General features: G+C 48.3%; 1 protein-coding gene across 4 annotated transcripts in view; it reads left to right on the forward strand.

Annotated features, from left to right (window-relative positions):
- RUNX1 (RUNX family transcription factor 1) overlaps nucleotides 1–20,238 on the forward strand; it is a 246,394-nt gene that overhangs the window by 217,639 nt on the left and 8,517 nt on the right. For all 4 annotated transcript variants that reach the window (XM_022552945.3, XM_022552943.2, XM_022552944.3 and 1 more), the window contains one exon: nucleotides 18,287–18,448. In XM_022552945.3, the coding sequence (XP_022408653.1) occupies nucleotides 18,287–18,448 (162 nt within the window). The remainder of the gene's footprint in view (nucleotides 1–18,286; nucleotides 18,449–20,238) is intronic.

Here is a 20,238-nt window from a genome sequence, read left to right on the forward strand (position 1 = left end):
GCTGTCGTGTCTAGGGGGCTCCGGTGGCCAACACCTCTCAGTAAGCAAGGCTCTTACCTGAGCTGGGAGGCATTTGGGCACCAGTGGTCCCTCTGTTCGGCTTGTTCGCCAACAAGAAACAGGCAGCCCCATCCTCCTAACCTGCAAACTACCGTGTCAGCACTAAGGCCCACTGCTGTCTCGTTACCTCAGCCTCGGAGACACAGCAGGGGAGATCTGAGACCTAGGACTTAGCCGAGGGGAAGTGTGTGCCCCGGCCATTTTCTTAGCATAAATCACTTTTAACTGGTATCTATATATGTATCAGCCGATGTCCCCAGAGGGACCAAAGGACAACTTTTCAGGGGCAGCAGAGTGAGGCATGGAAACAGCAATGAGTGACAGAGAATCTGGGGATGTCTGGCTCCCCTCCAACCTGGGTTTGGATCCTGTGCAGTGGGAGGTGGCATCACTGCTGAGACCTTGGCCTTCAGGGAGGCCGGGATCGCACGGCCAGCCTCCCCTCAGGCTCCTCCTAAAACCCACCCTGTCTAAGCATGTCACCTGTGGAGGAACATGGTGCGGGAAGCAGATGTTGCCATGTCTGATGGCCACAGGGGGCCTGGTGCAGAAATAAAAGAGCACCTTCGCCACTGATTTCCTAGCTTCCCCTCCAGCCGAGGCCCTGCCTTCTCTGGGTCATGAGATGTTCCTCCCTGAGCCCGCCGTGCTCTGAAATGACCGAAAGGCAAGCAGACGAGCCGAAGGGAAGCTGGGGCCCCGACACTGTGAGCAGCTGTCTTTTTACCTGCCTTTTTTTCTGGGCTCTGAGCACCTGTGGCCAGCCCTGCCCACCTGCTTTGGTCCATGCCAGTGGCCCACCCAGAAAGCCCCTACCCCTAATACCCTCCACCTCCCCAATCCTGCCCCATCTCCTTCAGGACATCTTCGTCTCCACCAAGGACCAAACGGACCCCCCTTCTCTACTCCTGGACCCGTCTATCGGGTCCTCTCACTTTTTTTTTTTTTTTTTTTGCGGTATGCGGGCCTCTCACTGCTGTGGCCTCTCCCGTCGCGGAGCACAGGCTCCGGACACGCAGGCTCAGCGGCCATGGCTCACGGGCCCAGCCGCTCCGTGGCACGTGGGATCTTCCCGGACCGGGGCACGAACCCGTGTCCCCTGCATCGGCAGGGTTAATGTTTGCTGCTTCTCCAACCGTCATGGGCTCCCAGGAGCGAGCACCTAAGGTTTCCCTCTGTGCTGTGCGATCGTCGAAACCTCAAAACCCACCAGAGGGATGCCTCTCAGACGGTCAACACAGCACCCCACCGACCTGCCCCTCTCCTCCCCATCTGCAATGACAGTTTTCCGAGGATGACAAGTGCTCCTAGAAGTTCCAGGCAGGCAGGAACGCTCTCTCCCACGTCTCCAGACCCCACGACCCTGGCCTGGATCTCCAGGGAAAGGGCTCAGGGGGAGTCACTGAGGAAGCATGTTCCCTGCTTTCAGGATTTTCAGGATTTGCAGGCACCAAGCCTCAGTACTTTCGCTTCTTGCTTTCGTGATTTGCCCTTTCTCCGCTTCCCAGAGCCCGGCTAGGAGCCTGGGGGAGGGAGCCCCAGCCGGGCCTACCGGGGTGATAGCACACCTACCCCTCCCCGGGGCCTTTCTCTCCACTTTTGCGACAAAGAGGAAATTGGGAAGTCTCTACGCTTCTTAATCTTCTGCCCCCGTTCGTTACTTTCTACGGCTTCCGTTAACTAGAGAGCCACCCTTTCCCTTTTGCTGTCCCTGCCCCATCCAAGCCAAACTCTCTCCTGCCTTCCTTGTCATCATTCAGCTCCTGACACAGCTCACCCGGGCCTGTCATTCAAATGCCTGAACCTGGGTTCACGTGTTTAATTACAGATTTGAACCCCAAAGTTGGACTAGGCTGTTTGTCCACAGCTTCCTCCTAAGGCCATGCCCCCACCTCCCTGCCATCTCCCCGGTGCCTGTGTTCTGCCCTCTCCCCCGCCGTGTTCAGGTGTCCCTGTGTCACCTCCTTCCCCAGAAGCGTCCCTAGGTTCCTCCGGGTTCCAGCACTTTTCAAATCCATCCTTCCAAGTTCACTCTTTATCTTGCTAGCCCGTCTTATCTTCCCACCCGTGCTCACAGCCTCTTGCCCAAACTGACCCACTGACCGGCCTCAGGGCCTCGGGTCCCCAAACATTGAAACCTTTCCCTGCCACCACCTTGACGGCTCCACTCTGTGCCTAACAGGACTACAGAAGTCCAGTTAACCCCCTTCCCCCAGACCCCTTCTCGTGGGCACATGAGTTTTCAGCTGGTGGCCAAAGGGCCACACCAGCCCATCTGTGTTGGCCCCGCTGGTCTCCATCTGAAAAAAGTGCTGTAATGTGGGCCAGCAGCAGGAAAGCCATTTGCTACCCTCCTTATCAATCTTCCTTCCACTTTTGTCTCCTCTCCCTTGGTCCTCAGTTCCAATAGAGGGGAAAGTACTTTGGACGTGTTGTTGAGGCTGGTTTGCTCTTTTTTTCAAGGATGGCAGGAAGTTCTTGTTTATTGGAAAGGTTGTTCGTTTCCAAAGACGCTACGGAGCCAAGCAACTACCTATAGGACGATTTCTCGCTGCCTTTTTTCGGGGTGGTACACAATACCAAAAAATAAACCAACGGGGGAGGGTCAGTGAACACAAAGGGAGATGTTATAATAGGCTTTTGTTGGTACTTGCATTTTCTTGTTGAAAAACACGGTAAAGACCCCGAGGTGCTGAGGTGTGGACAGAAGCCTGATGTTATCAGGCCCCTAGAAATCCTGCCTGGAGTCCAGTGGCAGAGGCAGGACCGAGAACTCGAAAAGACGGAGGCAACTGGTCTTGCTCAGTACAAACGGTGCTTTTAGTCTGTCGTAAACAGCCTGTGCCCCAGGGCTCAAATCCTTCAAAAGTTTGCCTAGGTAATTGCGTTTCATTGCCGTCTGGCATGTGCTCGTCTGTCTAATCTGGAGGTTCAGACAGCCAGGCCAAAGCTTGCGAGACTGCAGGAGAATGAGCCCGTGAATTTAATCCACTTGAAAGACAGACTAATACAACTGCGCCTAACTCATTATTTTAAGTGATGTGAGCAGAAGAGGGTATGGCACTTTCCATAAAAGGGTTTAAAATCAGCATGTTGGTTGCAGCCACTTGGCAGTTGAAGGCTATTAGAAGAAAAGGCCGAACCAGGGTGGCAGTGTGACCCTGCCTCCCACCTCTTGCGATCCCCACCCGAAAACACAGCCGGGGGGTGGGGGGCACGGGAATGGTCCCCTCCCTCCCTCCCTAATTTTGAGTTGCATTATTCATGAATTCACAGCAACAGATATCAACTTTTATTTGAGATTTGGGGTTGTTTGGGCTCAGTTTCAGGATGGAAAGGAGACGTAAATGGGGTCAGGGCTTCCCGCCAGCCCCACGAAGCTCAGAATCCCAGGTCTGTTAGCAGGAAAAGGTACCCCTCCCCAGCCTCCAAACGGCACTGTACTTGGAGATTACTTCTGTGTGTGTGCGTGCGCGTTTTTTTTTTTTCTTTTTTGAAATTTAGACCAGTTTCTTCGTTTTGTCAGTATACGGTAACTAGGTTCGAGGGGGAAATGGCTTTGATCATCATATAGTAAAAGCAGCACTCTACAAGCAACCAGAAGGTCTGTCCCTGCCCTGTCACTAACCTGCCGTGGGGAACAAGGAGGAGTCATCTCACCTCGCCACACTTCAGCTTGCTCCAACGTGGGGCTGGCTCGAAAAGCCTCCGAGGTTGCTTTCTGCTCTATCATTCCATGAGCTGTTGGAATGAAACCTTAGAAATGTTGACAGTGAGCTGCACCATCATCTGGTTACATGTGACTCGTGCCCGGGTAGCTCAGGAGAGGCAAGCGCTAGCCTGTCCCTCCCCAGGTGGCAAAGCCGACGGTCAGCTCAGGAGCGATCCTGTCAGTCGTTTACACCTGCGGCTCACACGGGGCCCGGCACGCCAGCTCTGAGGCTGGGTGCCAGGCCGTGAGACTGTGAGAAAGCGGCCGTCCCAAACCCTGCCATGGGGACAGAGCCCTGGCCGCAGCATGACGGCAGACGGATGGCCACCCCTGGTTCCCAGAAGGGCTCCAGAAGGTGCCCGCCACACTCCTTATCTCTTAACACTCCTCAGTTTCACTTGTACTCGGCCCAGGCCACGTGCTGCATTAAATTTCTCTGAGTCTGGGGGCACCTTTGGTAGTCACAGCGTCCGGCTTTGTCATCATGGTTTGACACTGGGGTTGTACATGCCTAGCCTGGGCTGGGTTTCCCTAAGGCACCACTGGCATTTGTGGCCGGATCATCCCCTGCTGTTGGGGGGCCATCCTGTGCACTGGGTGATGTTTAATAGCACCCCACCCCTGGCCTCCACCCACGAGATGCCAGCAGCATCCCCTTATCCCAGTGGCAACAAGCAAAAACATCTCCAGACATTGTCCAGCGTCCCCTGAAGGAGAAACCGCCCTTGTTGAGAGCCATCTGGGAAATTCACAAGGGTTCAGTCGGTCCACACAGGATGTCAGTGTCGGCCACAAACGGCAGCCCCTTGGGCCTCTACCCTCGTCAGCAAATCAGTGCTGACTCTTGGCTTCTGCAGGCCGCCAGGATCCCTGCTCTCCGGGGTCGTCCCTATTGCTGAGCAGGAGTTTCTAATTCTCTGCTCTCTCAAACTCAGCTTTTAATTTTTAAAAAGTCTCCATTTTAGTCCAAGTCACTGAAAACCTACTGCTTCTCTGAGAAAGCCTTCCTTGACCTTGTAAATCAAAGCGGTTCTCTGGAGGGAGGTTTCCCACTGCTGGGCTCACAGTATCATCTTTCTCAGAGTGACCTCATCTATTAAAGGATGAAGGTTGTATTTGAAATGCCATTTACTTTCTCTGAGTCAGTACATGAAGCTGTGGATCTTCAGATGATCAGAGGTCTGCTTATTACCAAGAGTTGTGTGTGTGTGTGTGTGTGTGTGTGTGTGTCAGTTTTAAAATCGAGGTCTGTGTTGGAGTTTAAAAGAATTCCGGCAGATTTCCATTTGCCTTTCTGAATCAGAGTTTGGGGTGATGTTCCCCTGTGAGTACAGATTGCCCACAGACGCATCTGACTTTATTAGTTTGCGTTCTTTGTTCAGAGCACCAGGGATGAGCTTATGAAAGTACACGCGGCTCTTATCTTCAAAGGCCTCCTTGATGCCGCAAAACTCCACCTCAGCAACCTGTGCTGTTAATCTGTCGCCGTCCCAATTAGTTCACGTCAAGGTCAGTTCTTCGGGGTGTGCGAAACGGCTGCAGACTTAGGTGAGCCGATTCCTCTTGTGCGGATCTCGCAGGGAGGTGGGGGGGGGGAGACCGCAGGAGGGGCAGGAGGCACAGAGGAAGCCGATCGCGATCCCCCCGCCCCCAGCTCGCAAGCCAGAGACACCCAGTGATACTGGCACAGGAACCCGCCACCGAGCGGCCAGGCGCTCGGCCTCTTCCTCCCAGCTGCTCCGACGGCAAATATCCAAGTGGTTACCGATTTTCCAAAAACAGAGAAGCGTAACAGAGCCATTCCTTGGGGTCTTTTTATGTGTGGAGAAGCCTTGCGTTTAAGACGTATAGTAAACTACTCCAAAAAGATGTTTACAAAAAGTGAACCAGAGCTGGCGGCGCTGTAGGGTGTCACGTTCTAGGAGTGAAGCAGGACACTGGGCTCAGGACTGCCGGTCCCGCCATCTCCCAACCGAAAAGATGGGAGTCTGCGAATCGCAGCGTCTTCTGTCTCCAGCGTCGGGGGTGAGGGCCCTCCTTATGTGGAGAGAACAGGCTGTCTCAATGTGTCATTACTTCAGGCACAGCGGGGTGGGAGGAGAAAAGGGTCGGGGCCAGCTGGGATGGCAGCGCCCTTTAAGAGGGAGAAATCCATTGCTCTGTACATCCAGAGACCTTCCCAGAGCGTCGTGGACGTGCAGTGTTGGAGGTGAAGGGACGGCCAGGAACCAGGCAGTGCTGGCTGCCCCCTCGAGGCAGGCGCAGTGTGTTCATGCCCCCCGAGGAAGAGTGCTAGAGGGATGCGGGCGGGTGATGCCCCCGCGGGGTCTGGCCTCCTGGTCCTGCTGCTGGGAATCCCGGGAGCCTGGGCCTGATGTGTGGGAAAGGAAAACCAGGAGCGTGTGGGTGGGAAAGGGAAAGCTGGGACAGGCCGGTGGGGACAGGCGGGGAGGACGGGACAATCAGAGGCAGCCGCTGCCTTGGCTGGCGCACACGTGTTAGGGGGTGGCGCCCCAGCTTGGGCGTCACTGCACTTCCCTTGGCAGAACGTTCTTCAGGCTGGGAGTGTGGATGGAAGCTCTATTAGAGAGCAAGCGGTTGCCATTCAACCTGAATCCCAGCCCCGGAGGTGAAGAACCGCGCATTTCCAAGGCTCGGCTCTCCGGTTTCCGTGCAGCAGCTGGCGGGCGCCTTCTGCAGGGCAGGGTGGCGGGGTGCTCCCGCTGAGCGAGGCTGGTGCTCGGCGGGCGGAAAAGGGCTTGCATTCGGTTTGGCAGTCTGTGCAGGTGCCGCGGGAATGGTGTACACGTCGATGGTGAAACCACGTCTCCCCAGGTGAGGGGCTGAGGGCGTTTTGCACCTCGGCCGAGGCCGAGGCGGGCCTCGCCCTGGCGGCTCCGTGGGCTGTGCCCGCCCTCCTCCCTCGTATGGGGCACTCGGGCCTGAGGGGCACGGAGCAGGCCCTCTCGGGACACGGTCCCTTTCTCTGAGGGGACAGGGGAGAGGAGCCTTACTAGAAGCCAGATGGTGCATTAACGACGCTGGAGTCCGGATGCCGTTTCATCCCCCCAAGCCCCTCAAAGGTGGGGAAACTGAGTCTCCGAGGGCTTCAGCTGCTGGCCTCAGCACAGGGTGAGTGAGGGGCGAGCGGGGGCTCAGTCCTCATCTCTCAGACTCCCAAACCCTGCCCTCGTGCCCTTGTCCAGGCCCTTTCTCCCTGCGGGGCAGCTCGGGGACGAGGTTCCCAAAACTCAGAAATGTTTGGAGCCAACACAAACCAAAGGAGGGTTCAGTGTCTTTTGTGTTCTTTCTCAGCATTCTCTAGACGGTATTTATTGCACTCCCTTTTTCCCCATTCATGAGAGTTCTTCTTCTGGTTTTATTAGAACGCCATGTTTCCGAGTTTGCTGCTTAAAATCAGAGTATCGGGTGTAAAATGCAGTACGGGTACGTTGGGGCACATGTCACATGAGAGCACAAGACACAGAGGCTGCTTGGCCGGGCTTCGAGCCACTCTAAAATTTGTGTGTAGCCTACAGCCTGGAGCTCGAAAAGTATGGTGGAATGGATTTGCATCATGACTTTACAACAAATAAACAAATCTCATAATAATAATACAACAGAATTTGTCAAAAGGTCCTAACTTTTTACAAACCCGCAGAAGTGCTGAAGTAAAAAGTTTAGCACAGAGCCGGAGGGGGTGGGCGGCGCTCAGAGGCAGACAGGCTGCAGGATGGCCTCACTGGCACCTGCTGTGCGTCAGACGTCCTTATGCGGCGGCCTTAAGAGCATCCTCCAATACCAACAACTCACAGGGCAGAGGCGGGGCAGGGGCACTCATCTTATGGCCCCTGAGGTCCCAGTGATAACATCACTCTTTTTTTCTTGCCTGCTGCCACCCTGAGGCATTTCAAGGACCTTGGCAAAGCTTCAGCCACGTTACTTGATAGGATCTGCCCAAGGGACGGCTGATACTGTATCTACTTAGTCGGAGAGATGGCTGCTCCCCCACCCACCCCCCCGGGGAGTCCCGTAGGCTCCCCTCCCACCCCATCGGCACATGGCCTTCGGTGCTCAGTAGGGACTGTAGCTTGGCTCTGACAGTCTCACGCCCTGGGCCACAGAACAAGGCTCTCAAGCCTGCACCGTCCTCTTTAGAGCATGTGCTGCCCTCGGTGGGATGTTCCTTCATCAAATTAAGTTTCTTTAGCTATGGGCAGTCCTAGGGGTGCCGTGCCTCTCCCGCTGGTAGCGTCCCACTTTGAGGCGTCAGTAATTTGGTTCCTATGAGTGAGGATCCTCATTTCTGCACCGGGGGCTCAGTCCCAAGCTAGAAGCTGCCTGAGATTTCCCAGCCCTCGACAGGTCTCTCTGGCTCATCCCTTTCGGGAACTAGCAAAGGGGGCGAGGGTGCTGAAGAATGAGCGGTTGGGAGCAGAGAGCCATTTTTACCCTCCTCCATGTTTTGAGATTTTTTGTTGGAGGAGACAGACATGGAGGAATGGACAGAAATTAGCAGGGCAGTCGTGGAATAATTTGAACATGCCCGTGATGGCCTGGCCTTACAGGAATCTACCCAGCCCATCTGTAGAATCAGTTCAGGCCTGGAAAGTGTGTATGGGGGCGGGGTGACAGAGGTTCAGAAAGTGAGGGTGCAGAAAATCTTTACGGGAAGATGTTTGCAATGGATGTTTGTCTGACAAAGGCCAGGGAAATAACTTGTCGGCGAGGGAGGACAGAGCAGAGACCAGAAGGTGCCTTCCTTTCTCTTGGAACCAAGATCCCTGCACGCCGTGTGACCTGAAGGCCACTCTCCCCCAGACTTAGGGAGTCAGTGCTGGCAGAGAATCAGAGGTGTTATCCAGACTCCCATCTTTTCTAGAAGCCAGTGACTTGTCCCCAAACCCTGCCTCGAGACAACTGTGCCTGAGTCCAGAGCCTTTTTCCAGACGCGGCTCAGACTGATCTGGCTGAGGCGAGAGGCCTCATGGCTGGCTTGGACTGTTTCCCCTGGGAACTGTCTGGCACGTCTAACGAGGAATAGCTCTTTGCATTTACAGAGCGCCTTTCATCTGCGGCTCTCAAAGCTGCTCCACAAACAGTAATTAACTCTCACACCTGCAAGGCAGGTGAGTCTGGTTACCCCCATTTTTAGAGATGAAGAAACAAAGGTCTGAGAGGGAAAGGGCTGTGGTAAGCCGCTGGAGTTGGCGGTGGCTCTCGTGTCAGGAACCAGCATTCTGGACTCCCAGCGCCCCGACCACAAAGCCAGGGAGCCTCTCCCGGTCGGGTAAAGAGGATGGGTCCCCAAGGCAGTGAGGGGTAGGGACGTGGCCACACAGCTCCCTTCTGCCCTCCCGCAGGTAGCCTGTCACCTCCCGGGCCCACCGGTCGGTATGAGGACAGGATCCCTCAAGACCCCAACGGCCTTTAAAACGCAGCATCCCCAGGCAGGCCTCTACCCCGGCTTGGTCCTGGATGCTTCCCTTCAGAGTAATTGCCGGAACAATGAACGCATCCTAGCTGTACATGACTAACCAAGATGTCTTCGGCCAGCAGAGACAAACGGTTGGCAGATACCGGAGCTCTTTCACAACTTCTTTTTCCAGGATCCAGAGCCGGTGGGAGCTGACTCACGTTAGCAGGGTGTTCCACTGAGAGCAACACCAGGCTCGTCAGTGTCTCTGCCTGGGTGCACCACTATTCTTGCTTGTTGTTCTGTGCTACACTTGTACTGCACAGGCCGGAGGAAACAGCGCTTCAGACAGATGGTGGGACTTTCAGGGAAATGCCTCCTTCGTAGCAGAGAAGGATACAGGCCATGGGGCCGTGAAAGCTGATATCACATGGTTCTGAAGGTAGCAGCAGAGCATCGGGGGGCACCCTTTTTGTTCACAGGGGAGCCTGGATCCTTCTTCCAGGGGTCCCAGACAGGGAGATGCAAACCACCACTGGGGCTCGCCCTGACACATCGCCCTGGAAACTGACTCACATCTAAGTCCTGAGTCACATCCTGTTGTGTGTTCTCAGGCATCCAAGAGGGCATTATACCAGCTGCCCACTGAACTTGGAGGGCGCCCTGGGAACTGCCCTGCCACCTTCCAAGCTGAAAGGGGGAAAAAAAAACCCTCTAGGGAAAAAACCAGAGCCGCCTGGAGGGTTTATATGTGCACCACTTAGGTTTGGCTCTTAAAAACAGACACTGGGGCCCTGACGCATACGTAACTTGTCTGGTCTTTGTTTTTAAGTGGCTCTGAAAGGTGTCTGAAAAATCAGGTCTTTAAAGGTATCAGCTAAATAGCCAAAGGAAAGGGCCTTCTAACTCTAACCAACAACAGAACCCATCAACCTTCTGGACCCAGGCTGAGGGGGTCACCCAGCATGTGTGTGCCTGTGTGCCTTAGAGCACCCAGGTTTTGAGGGTGGGTGTTAAAAAGCCCACAGACGTAGGTGCTCAGAGAACCAGCAGGCGTCTCTGGCCATCCTCTTCTATGGCCCTGCGGGAACATGAGGACAAAGTAGGACATTTTAAACTTTTCAAAGAGCAGCTTTTGGTTTTGTTCACTTTCTGTTGCTTTCTTGTATTCGATTTCTTTGATTTCTACTCTAATTTTTATTATTTCTTGCCTTCTGCTTGCGTTAGGTTTATTTTGCTCGTTTTTTCTCTGTTCCTAAGGTGGAAACTCATCGATTCTGAATCATCCCTCTTTTCTAATATATGCATTAAGATGCTACAAATTTCCCTCTAAGCACTGCTTTCCACTGCATCCCACAAATTGTGGTGTTGGATTTTCATTCAGTTCAAAAGACATTTTAATTTCTCTTGAGACTTCTTATCTGACCCGTGGGTTATTCAGAAGTGTGTTGTTGAAGCTCCAAATATTCAGGGATCTTCCAGCTGTCTTTCTGTCATTGGCTTTTTAGTTTAAATCCATGTGGCCTGAGAGTATACTTCGTATGATTTCTGTTCTTTTAATTTTAAGGTGTGTTTTATGGTCTATCTTGGTGGATGTTCCCTGTGAGCTTGAAAAGAACGTGTACTCTGCTGTTGTTGGATGGAATTTTCCAAAGATGTTCATTGGGTCAAGCTGGTTGGTAGCACTGTTCAGATGAACTGTGCCCTAATTTTCTGCCTGCTTGATGTATCAATTACTGAAAGAGGCCTGTGAAGACTTCAGCTATAACTGTGTATTTTTCTTTCTCCCTGTCATCTTATCAGTTTGTGCCTCATGTCTTTTGACACTCTGTCAGGTGCATACATGTTAAGGATCGTTATGTTTTCTTAGACATAACATTTTTCATCATGTAAGTCCGCTCTTTTTTTTAATGTATTTTATTGAAGTATAGTTGATTTACAGTGTTAATTTCTGCTGTACAGAAAAGTGATTCAGTTATATAAAGACTATATATATATATTACATATATAGTCTTTTTCATGTAATTCCCCTTTTTCCCTAAAATTTTTCCTTCTTCTGAAGTCAGTTTTGTATAAAATTAATATAGCTGCTCTGGCTTTCTTTTGATTACTGTTAGCCCAGTCTTTCTCTACCCCTTTACTTTCAACCTGACACTTTAAAGTAGGTTCCTCGTAGACAACACATAGTTTTGTTTTTAATTCACTCTGACAATCTCTGTCTTTCAGTTGGTACATGTATTAGACCGTTCATATTTAAAACGATTACTGATATAGCTGGATTAACATCTACCATGTTTGTAACTGTTTTATATTCGTCGCACCTATTCTTCTTTTCTCCTCTTTTTCTGACTTCTCTGGTTTTAACTGAGCATTTTATTTGATTCCATTCCATTTTATCTCTGCTCTTGGTGTATCAGTTATACTTTAAAAAATGCTTTTAGTGGTTGTCCTAGAGTTTGCAAAATACTGTGTAATGAATGTAAGTCACCGTCAGATAACACGAGACCACTTCTTCCTTCCCATTTCTGTCAGTACTGTCATTCACTTCATCCATCGCTTACAGCCACCCAATACGTTACCATTATGACTTTAAACAGTTATCTTTTGGATCAATTAAGAATAGGAAAAATAAGACTTTACCTTCATTTATTCTTTCTATTATGCTCTTCCTTTCTTTATGTAGATCCAAGTTTCTGATGTATATTATTTGCCTTTTCCCTGAAGAACTTTTTTTTAACATTTCCTGCAGGACAGGTCTGCTGGATAAATTAGCTCAGTTTTTCTTTGTCAGAGAATGGCTTTATTTCTCCTTCACCTTTGAAGAAGAATTTTGCTGAATATAGAATTCTAGGTTGGTAGCTTTTTCCTTTCAACACTTTATTTACTACACTCTACTTCTGCTTGCATGGTTTCCGAAGAGAAGTCTGAAGTAATTCTTATCATTGTTCCTGTCTGGGCAAGGTATCTGCCTCACACCTTTCCTTTCTGGTTTCTTTCAAGATTTTCTCTGTCTTTAGGTTTTCTGCAGTTTCAATATGATATGCCTAGATGTAGATTATTTGATATTTATTTTGCTTGGTGGTCCCTGAGTTTCTTGGCTCTGTGGTTTCGTGTCTGTCATTAATTTTGTCAAGTTCTCAGCTATTAATACTTCAAATATTTCTTCCACTCTGTTTTCTCCTTTTCCTTCTGATATTTCTACTACACATATATTACACTTTTGAAATTGTCCCAAAGTTCATGGGTGTTCTTTTTGTTTCTGTTTTTCTTTCTTTTTTCTCTTTACCTTATAGTTTGGGAAGTTTCTATTGACATATTTTCAATTTCATTGAAATTCTTTCATATTTCATTGATTCTTTCCTCACTCATGTCCAGTCTGTTGATGAGCCCATCAAAGGTATTTCTCATATCTGTTAGAGTGTTTTTCATTTCCAGAATTTCCTTCTGAGTCTTAAGAGTCTCTCTCTCCCTGCTTACATTACCCATCTGTTCTTCCATGCTGTTTTCTTTTTCCATTAGAGCCCTTAACATTTTTTTTTTTTTTTTTTTTTTTTTGGCTGAGTTGGGTCTTTGTTGCCTTGCACAGGCTTTCTCTAGTTGCAGAGAGCAGGGGCTACTCTTTTGTTGCGGTGCACGGGCTTTTCATTGCGGTGGCTTCTCTTGTGCGGAGCACGGACTCTAGGCATGCAGGCTTCAGTAGTTGTGGCACGCTAGAGCCCTTAACATATTGATCAGTTAAATTCCCTGATAACTCCAAAATTTACGTCACATCTGAGTCTGGTCCTGACGCTTGTTTTCTCTCTTCAGATTTTTTTCTTGCCTTCTGTCATGCCTTATTTCTGATTTGGAAGCTGGATATGATGTATCAGGTAACAGGAACTGAAGTAAATAGGCCTTTGGTGTGAGATTTTATGTTCATCTAACTAGGAGTTGGGCTCTGTTTAATGTTTGCTGTAGCTGAAAGTGCCAGAGGCTTTAAATTCCACTAATGTCCTTGTTTTTGTTTCTGTCTTTGGGCTTCCCTAAGAACCCTTCCTTAAATAGTCTGTCTTGCAGCTCCTTCAGCTGTAACCCGCTGCTATTATACAGGATCCCATGAAGAGCTGGAGAAGTCCCTAAATGAAAAACCCATGAAAGTGTCCCCACCCCTGCCCCATACACACAGACAAGAATGCAGCCCTCAGGAGTTTCTTACTCTCACACTAGTCTATACTCAGCCTCCAACAATTTGTCAAAATTACCATTTAAATGTTCCTACCAGTTCATGGCTCCAGTGGCTTCTGCTCCCAGCAAGCACACCTCAGCGTAATTTTCTGTATTCACCTCTCTCAAGATTTCAGGGTGGCAGTTTGCCCTATGACCTCAATTCTCTACTAGATCTAAGAAAAATTGTGGATTATCAGTTTTAGGGTTTTTTTCATGTTGTAAAGATGGGAGTGATAACTTCTAAGCTCTTGACATTTCAGAGCTGAACTTAGAACCAGCAGAACATTTTGACTTGAATTATCTGATAGGGTCATTTTTTACTTTGAAGGTATTTTGATATTGCTGCATCAAAGGTAAAAGCACTCTACTCTCTTAACTCTTATGTATGCTATGGATACCTCTGAGCTCACCACTAGCCTCAACCCCCCTTATTCCTAACTACCCCCCTTCTTTGACCTCATTTCAAATGGAAAGGAGTGGGGCTCAGGATCTCAGAGGAAGGGGGCTGTTTTATCCATTACTTGATGGATCAAACAGCTAAAAATAACCCATCATAAAACGGCCTCAGTAAAGCAGCTACATCAAAACATTATGTACCCTGGAAAAAACAGGATGCAGACAGACTAAAACTTAAATTTTCTAATCCAGTAGTTTTTTTAACGGAAACATGAGCTGGTTGAGATTGGATCCTCACCTTCTCCGTCCTCACCTCAACTCTCCAGTTTTCTTGCCCATTTACCACTTAATCTCCTGAGTCCAGTTCTTCTCCGGTGCTGAAGACTCTGTGTGTCGTCAGCCTTTTTTCAGTGAACAGAACAGCGTTACCTGAGTCTCATCCTGGAGCAGGTGTGTGTGGCCTTACCAATAAATATCAGATAAGTCCCTTGGCACGGATTTCTTTTCCTTTTTAATAATATAATCATAAAAATTAGCCAGACTTACTGAGCATTTACTATGGCCAAAAACGGTGACACCCACTTTATATACAGTTTATCTCACTTATCCCTATTACCCTTTGAAGTAGGAAAACTATGTATCCGAGGAAATCAGTGACTTGCCCAAGGTCATACAGCTAGTTTATGGTGAACGGAGAATGCAAACCAAAATCTGTTTATCACTTAAATTAGGTGCTTCCCCTTCTCTGTTCCTCTCAGAGGTATAACATAGCATGTAATAAATACCACTAGGGTTCTTATCTCTAACTTGGGAACGGCTGTTTGCCAAGTCCCGTTTAGGGAGGTAATCCAGCTGTTCACATGGATACAGCCCCCACTAGCCACAACTCCAGAAGGCAAGGACTATAATCCACTCACTACTGAGTTCCCAAAACAGTGGCCCTAATAAAGCAAAAAGTTCATTGGCAACATGAATGAATGAGGAAGTAAATAACTTCATGAGCCTAAGAGTGAATGAATGAAGTAACTCAGCGTGATGATTAATGCAATAGGAAAAAGCCTTTCCAAGCATCATACAGTCCTGGGATCTTCACTAAGTTCCAATGGGACAGGGACCATATTGGTCTTACTCATAAATTAGCACATGCCTGGCACATAGTAAGTTTCAATAAACTTGTTTTTTTCGGTGGATTGACCTATCAGAGGCATTCCCTTCAAGAACAAGCAGCCCTCCTCTGAAGAATGACGGACAGTGGTTTTCTTCCTCAGCCTATGACTTTTTTCTTGATAACCCCCATCTTATCCCTGTCCTACTTCCTCTTCCCAGAATACACATATTTACTATTGCAAGCACCATTCTTCACCTCAAACACCCACCCACCTGATTCTTCCCTAACTCTGTTTAACATACGAGTTAAGCAGAGAAGTACTGTTTGGGACCTATTTGAATTAGGATCCTGCACTGTCACCACTGAAAGGGGCTCAAAGATCATCTCCTTTCAGAAATGAGAATAAGAAAGGGTAAGCAAGTGACCCAGGGTCATCACACATACAGGCCAGAGGCCACGTCTCCTGCCTCTCAGTCCAGTGCTCGGGCGGCCCACAGCACTGTCACTTCCATACCTGCTTTCGTGTGTTCACGTTGGCCCCATCGTGGCAAGCATGGTAACTCAATAGTAAACTCAGCAAACCATATTATTGGCCCTTCATGTTTTGTTTTGTTTTGTTTTTGTTTTAATGAATAATCCATGTAATAGAAGAAAACACGCGAAACTCCGACATGAGAAGCTCGCCATCACCACCTTCTGGCCCACTGCTGCCAATGAAGCCAAACACAGTTCACTGTGGTCACAGATATGAAAAATGATCAGGGGTCACTGGGTTTTTAGTGCTGTCCCCCAACTAGCACTGAAAGGCTGAGTTGTGGTGTGAAGTAAGAAGATGTTGAATTTGAAACCCTGTGTTAAAAAAAAAATCATAGAACCTGGACTTTAATCATAAAGATCATTTTACCAAAGCATATTTTTAAAAGGCTGTGAAACATTATGCAACATTTGCATGGTTTAATTATGAGTTTAGAAAAGCCTAGCACAACTTTTTCACTACAGTAAAACATGACAGAGCATGAATCATGGCATAATACTTTATGCTTACTGTAGTTTTAGACATGGGGTTAGGGGTGCTGGGCTGTCTACACAACAACGCATGAATTACTGTACCGCAATTCACACCCAAAGGGCTTTATGACAATTATAAAACCTCTTCTGTTTGCTTTTTAAATGATTAACATATTTGAGTACTATATATATTCACTTTGTAAATACGTGTATCCAGGACATGTGCGTGTCTTACGGAAAATATCTGAGTATATAATTTTATTTTCACTTGGAGCAAAATACTTGTAGCAGTATGGGAATGTTAAACAATCTGCTATTGCTATTTGCTTTCAGTTGCTGGAAACACTGTTAGCTGTAAGATTATGCAGGATCTCTGACAGTAGTTGAACACTTATTTTCCACTGAGTCTGGAATGGACCGGCTCTTTATTCCTTGCCATCTCCTCAATTCTCTAAAATTCAGAAGAAAATGAAGACCTTTCTTTAATAGTAGATTTCAAAGATTCTAAGTTAAAATATTTCCCCAGGTTCTTCAAAATTCAAAATTAAAAAGTCAGTTATTTTAAAGAAAAGAAAGAAGTAGATCAGTATGAGGGAAACCGGGTAGAGGCTCTCGGGAGAAGAGTAAGAAGGCAGACCTGGCTCTCCATTTACTTGATTCTGTTCTCCACGGTGACAGCTTCAAAGGCATAATAGACAAGGGACACTTTAACTGGAAGTGCAAAGCCCCAGAGGGAGGAGGTGTGGACAATGTATAACGTGTAGGAATAACTCATTTCTTTATGTCACGACACACAGAAAACTGACACCTGTTGTTTTCCTAAGGAACTTTGCTGCTCTTTCTGTATTTACTCCCAGCATCATGAACCCCTGGCTATGAAGACCCTTTGGAGTTAGTGTAGTTTGCTGTCACCTTTGTCTACAAAGAAGGTGGAATACAAAGAGAAAATTAACGTTTAATTCTAAGACAGAAATGTAAAGCTATCTTATGGTGAGACAGTGGTTGATTTTTACATTTTCTTACACATTTTGCCTAAGAATAGAAGGTGTTGGGTTTTTTTTTCCCTCCTCTGCAAACACTATGATGCTTTTGAAAACTAAGATTCCTATGAATGCTGGAGTCAAATTTACAAAACGCTTTTTACCAAATCTTCTGAAGTCAGATCTTTGTCTCTTCTCTCGCCCAGGCCTCTTTATTTTTTTTGTTAACATCTTTATTGGAGTATAATTGCTTTACAATGGTGTGTTAGTTCCTGCTTTATAACAAAGTGAATCAGCTATACATATACATATACATATATCCCCATATCCCCTCCCTCTTGTGTCTCCCTCCCACCCTCCCTATCCCACCGCTCTAGGTGGTCACAAAGCACCGAGCTGATCTCCCTGTGCTATGTGGCTGCTTCCCACTAGCTATTTTACATTGGGTAGTGTATATATGTCCATGCCACTCTCTCACTTCGTCCCAGCTTACCATTCCCCCTCGCCGTGTCCTCAAGTCCATTCTCTACGTCTGCATCTTTATTCCTGTCCTGCCCCTAGGTTCTTCATAACCTTTTTTTTTTTTTTAGATTCCATACATATATGTGTTAGCATACAGTATTTGTTTTTCTCTTTCTGACTTACTTCTCTCTGTATGACAGACTCTAGGTCCATCTACCTCACTACAAACCAGGCCTCTTTTAATGGCAATCTGTAAAATACTTGCTCAACATTCTGCCCCTTAAAAGTTGCAAACTTGAGGTCTTGAGAAAAAGTGGAAGACATCTCTGTTAGTCTGGGTTGATAGAGACAGCTCTGCACTGCCGGGTTTGTGAACTAGTCATCAGGCCTTGTTGCCAGTTTCCTAGCCAGACTTTCTTTTCAGTTATCCTTGGGAGAGAGTTCACCTGAACAGAAAACATTTAAAAGCCACAGAATATTTCTACCAAAGGTACAAGACAAAGACCCAAACCCTTGCATTCTTTTGCGCTTACTGAGTACAGAGAGACGGGTGATCGCCTGATAATAATAACCATGATTACTAGTAAAGCTGGGCAGCCAATACGCGCGGTCAATGGTCCGAATGTTAACACTTCTACCTGGAAAGCATAAATCAGCCTCTCTCACCAGTAGTGTGATTAAAGAAAACCTCTGGAAGGAACAGTTAGCGGAGGAAAATCTTCAAGAGTCAAACATAAATTATATTTCAGTATCGTTTTGGGGGGAAATCATCAGACAAAAGCAAATACTGGGACTTAAGGAGGCTTATTAAACACTGGTAAACAGGCCACAAACATGTATTAGATTTAAACAAAGGTAGCTGTTTTTTTATTAAAAGATTTTATTTTTCTAAATCCTGACCCACTCTACATGTAAGTGACCTCCCTGATTCTCTGCAGATACAAGGCAGATCCAGCCGTCCCCACCATGGTCCTACGAGCAGTCCTACCAGTACCTGGGACCCATTGCCTCTCCTTCTGTCCACCCAGCAACACCCATCTCGCCTGGACGGGCCAGCGGCATGACAACCCTCTCTGCAGAGCTTTCCAGTCGACTCTCAAGTAAGCTGCTTGAAAATACACTCTTTGAAGTCCAGCTGCAGTGGAAGGTTCTGGAGACCAGAAGGGATGCACGAACGGGGTGGCAGTCATTTTTGATTGGATACAGTACGGTTTAAAGACAAGGCTGTCTATCTCTAAGTCCCCCGCCCACGCGCTGATTTTCCTTGACACTCAGAGGCAGAGATTACGTACAGATGTGAAGGGAGGAGTGGCTTGGAAAAAGTGGATTCCTTGGGCGTTTGGGGGTGCTCACATTCGGCAGGCACGGGTGGCAGCTGAAGGGTCAGTGACAGAAAAGGCCAAAGTAGTCAGCTTCTGGGCCTCAGATGGGACTGATCCATCTTGCAGTGGCAAGCTTTCACAGGCCACGTGAACAGTGCACTGGGGCACACATGGAGTGGGACGCACATCTACCCCAACGGGACACTCCCAACTAAGAGCCGCTTATATCAGGTTTGAGGAACAGACTGGAAAGCTCAGGTGTCATGGCTGGCATAACTGTTGTTAATACGTGCTCATTAAACCTAGTCATTTAACCTATAAGACCTTTGGGCTTGGCACTCACCTTTGCTTGTGGGCAGGGAAATCAGAGTTACAGAGAAAAATTCCTCTGTTGAAAGCAAAAAGAAGCGACTCCCTGTTTGGGGCTTTGAAATTGGAGCTGGACCAGACTGTGAAAATACTTCAGAGGACTTCAGCAGTAGGAAGCCTGAGAACACACTTCTGTGGAAGGGCGGCTGTTTTTGCTTTTCAGCTCCTGGAATCAGATTATAGCAGATTAGGGGCAGGCAAAAGGGCAAAGGCATTGCGTCTGCCATTTTACGTGTGGTGCAATGTTGTGTTTTGTGGACGATTGTGATTATTTGAGATTTCCCCAAATGCTTCAGCTTCTTCTCAGAGCTTCACAGAATCCCTCTCAGCTTCTCAACAGCAGCAGTGCTGACACCTGGGGCCAGATGATTGTTCACTGTGGGGGGGCAGTCCTGTGCACTGCAGGGCCTTCATCAGTGTCTCTGGCCTCTAGATGCCAGCAGCACCCCCAGTCATGGCAACCAAAAATCACCAGACGTTGCCAAATGTCCTGAGGGCCACACTGCCCCACAGTTCAGAACTGTCTTCTTGGGCGAGGTAGTGGAATAGGAAAGCCAACTTCGTTGCCCAGTTTCCACATTATTTTCAGCCACTGTTGCCAAGAATCTCATGGCACCTGCCAGGCTAAGGAGTTAAGGGACTAGTGTAGGAATTATGAAGTCCATTCAGCTTGTTGTTGTTGTAGAAGCTCTGTCCCCTCAGTACTGGTCTGCTTCCAAAGGCACTTGTCATCTTTCATTGTTTCTTCTTCTTGTTGGCACTGCTCTGCCCACTGGCTGTGGTCTACATCTGAAGCAATTACTGTTTTTCTTGGAAATGTCCCTGCTGTGGGTCTGTCCCTTGGAATTTATTTCATAAGTCTTTTGACTTGGTCAGCACCCAAGATCATCGGCACCTTAGAGTCCAAGAACCCTAGGGGCCAGCTGTTCTGGCTGACCAGTTCAGATGGAAGGGTGACTTCTTTTTTTATAGGAATGAGTAACACGTGCCCTCCCCAATCTCGTCTCACAGTTACACTTCTGAATAGCCTGGACTTCAGTTAGCCAAGGAGCAATGGAAGGGCATTTTATGGCATGAGGGTATGAAGGAGATAAAAACCGCATCCCATTTCAGCACCCAAGTGTGACCCTGCGCCGTCTTGGAGGGTGGACCCAGGAGAATGCCAGAGGAGCTTTCACCGGTGGCAGAGCATAGCACGG

This window comes from Delphinapterus leucas, chromosome 4, assembly GCF_059928025.1.
Source record: "Delphinapterus leucas isolate spDelLeu-1000000601 "Yukka" chromosome 4, BTC_Dleu_Yukka2, whole genome shotgun sequence".
In the NCBI taxonomy this organism is placed as follows: domain Eukaryota; kingdom Metazoa; phylum Chordata; class Mammalia; order Artiodactyla; family Monodontidae; genus Delphinapterus; species Delphinapterus leucas.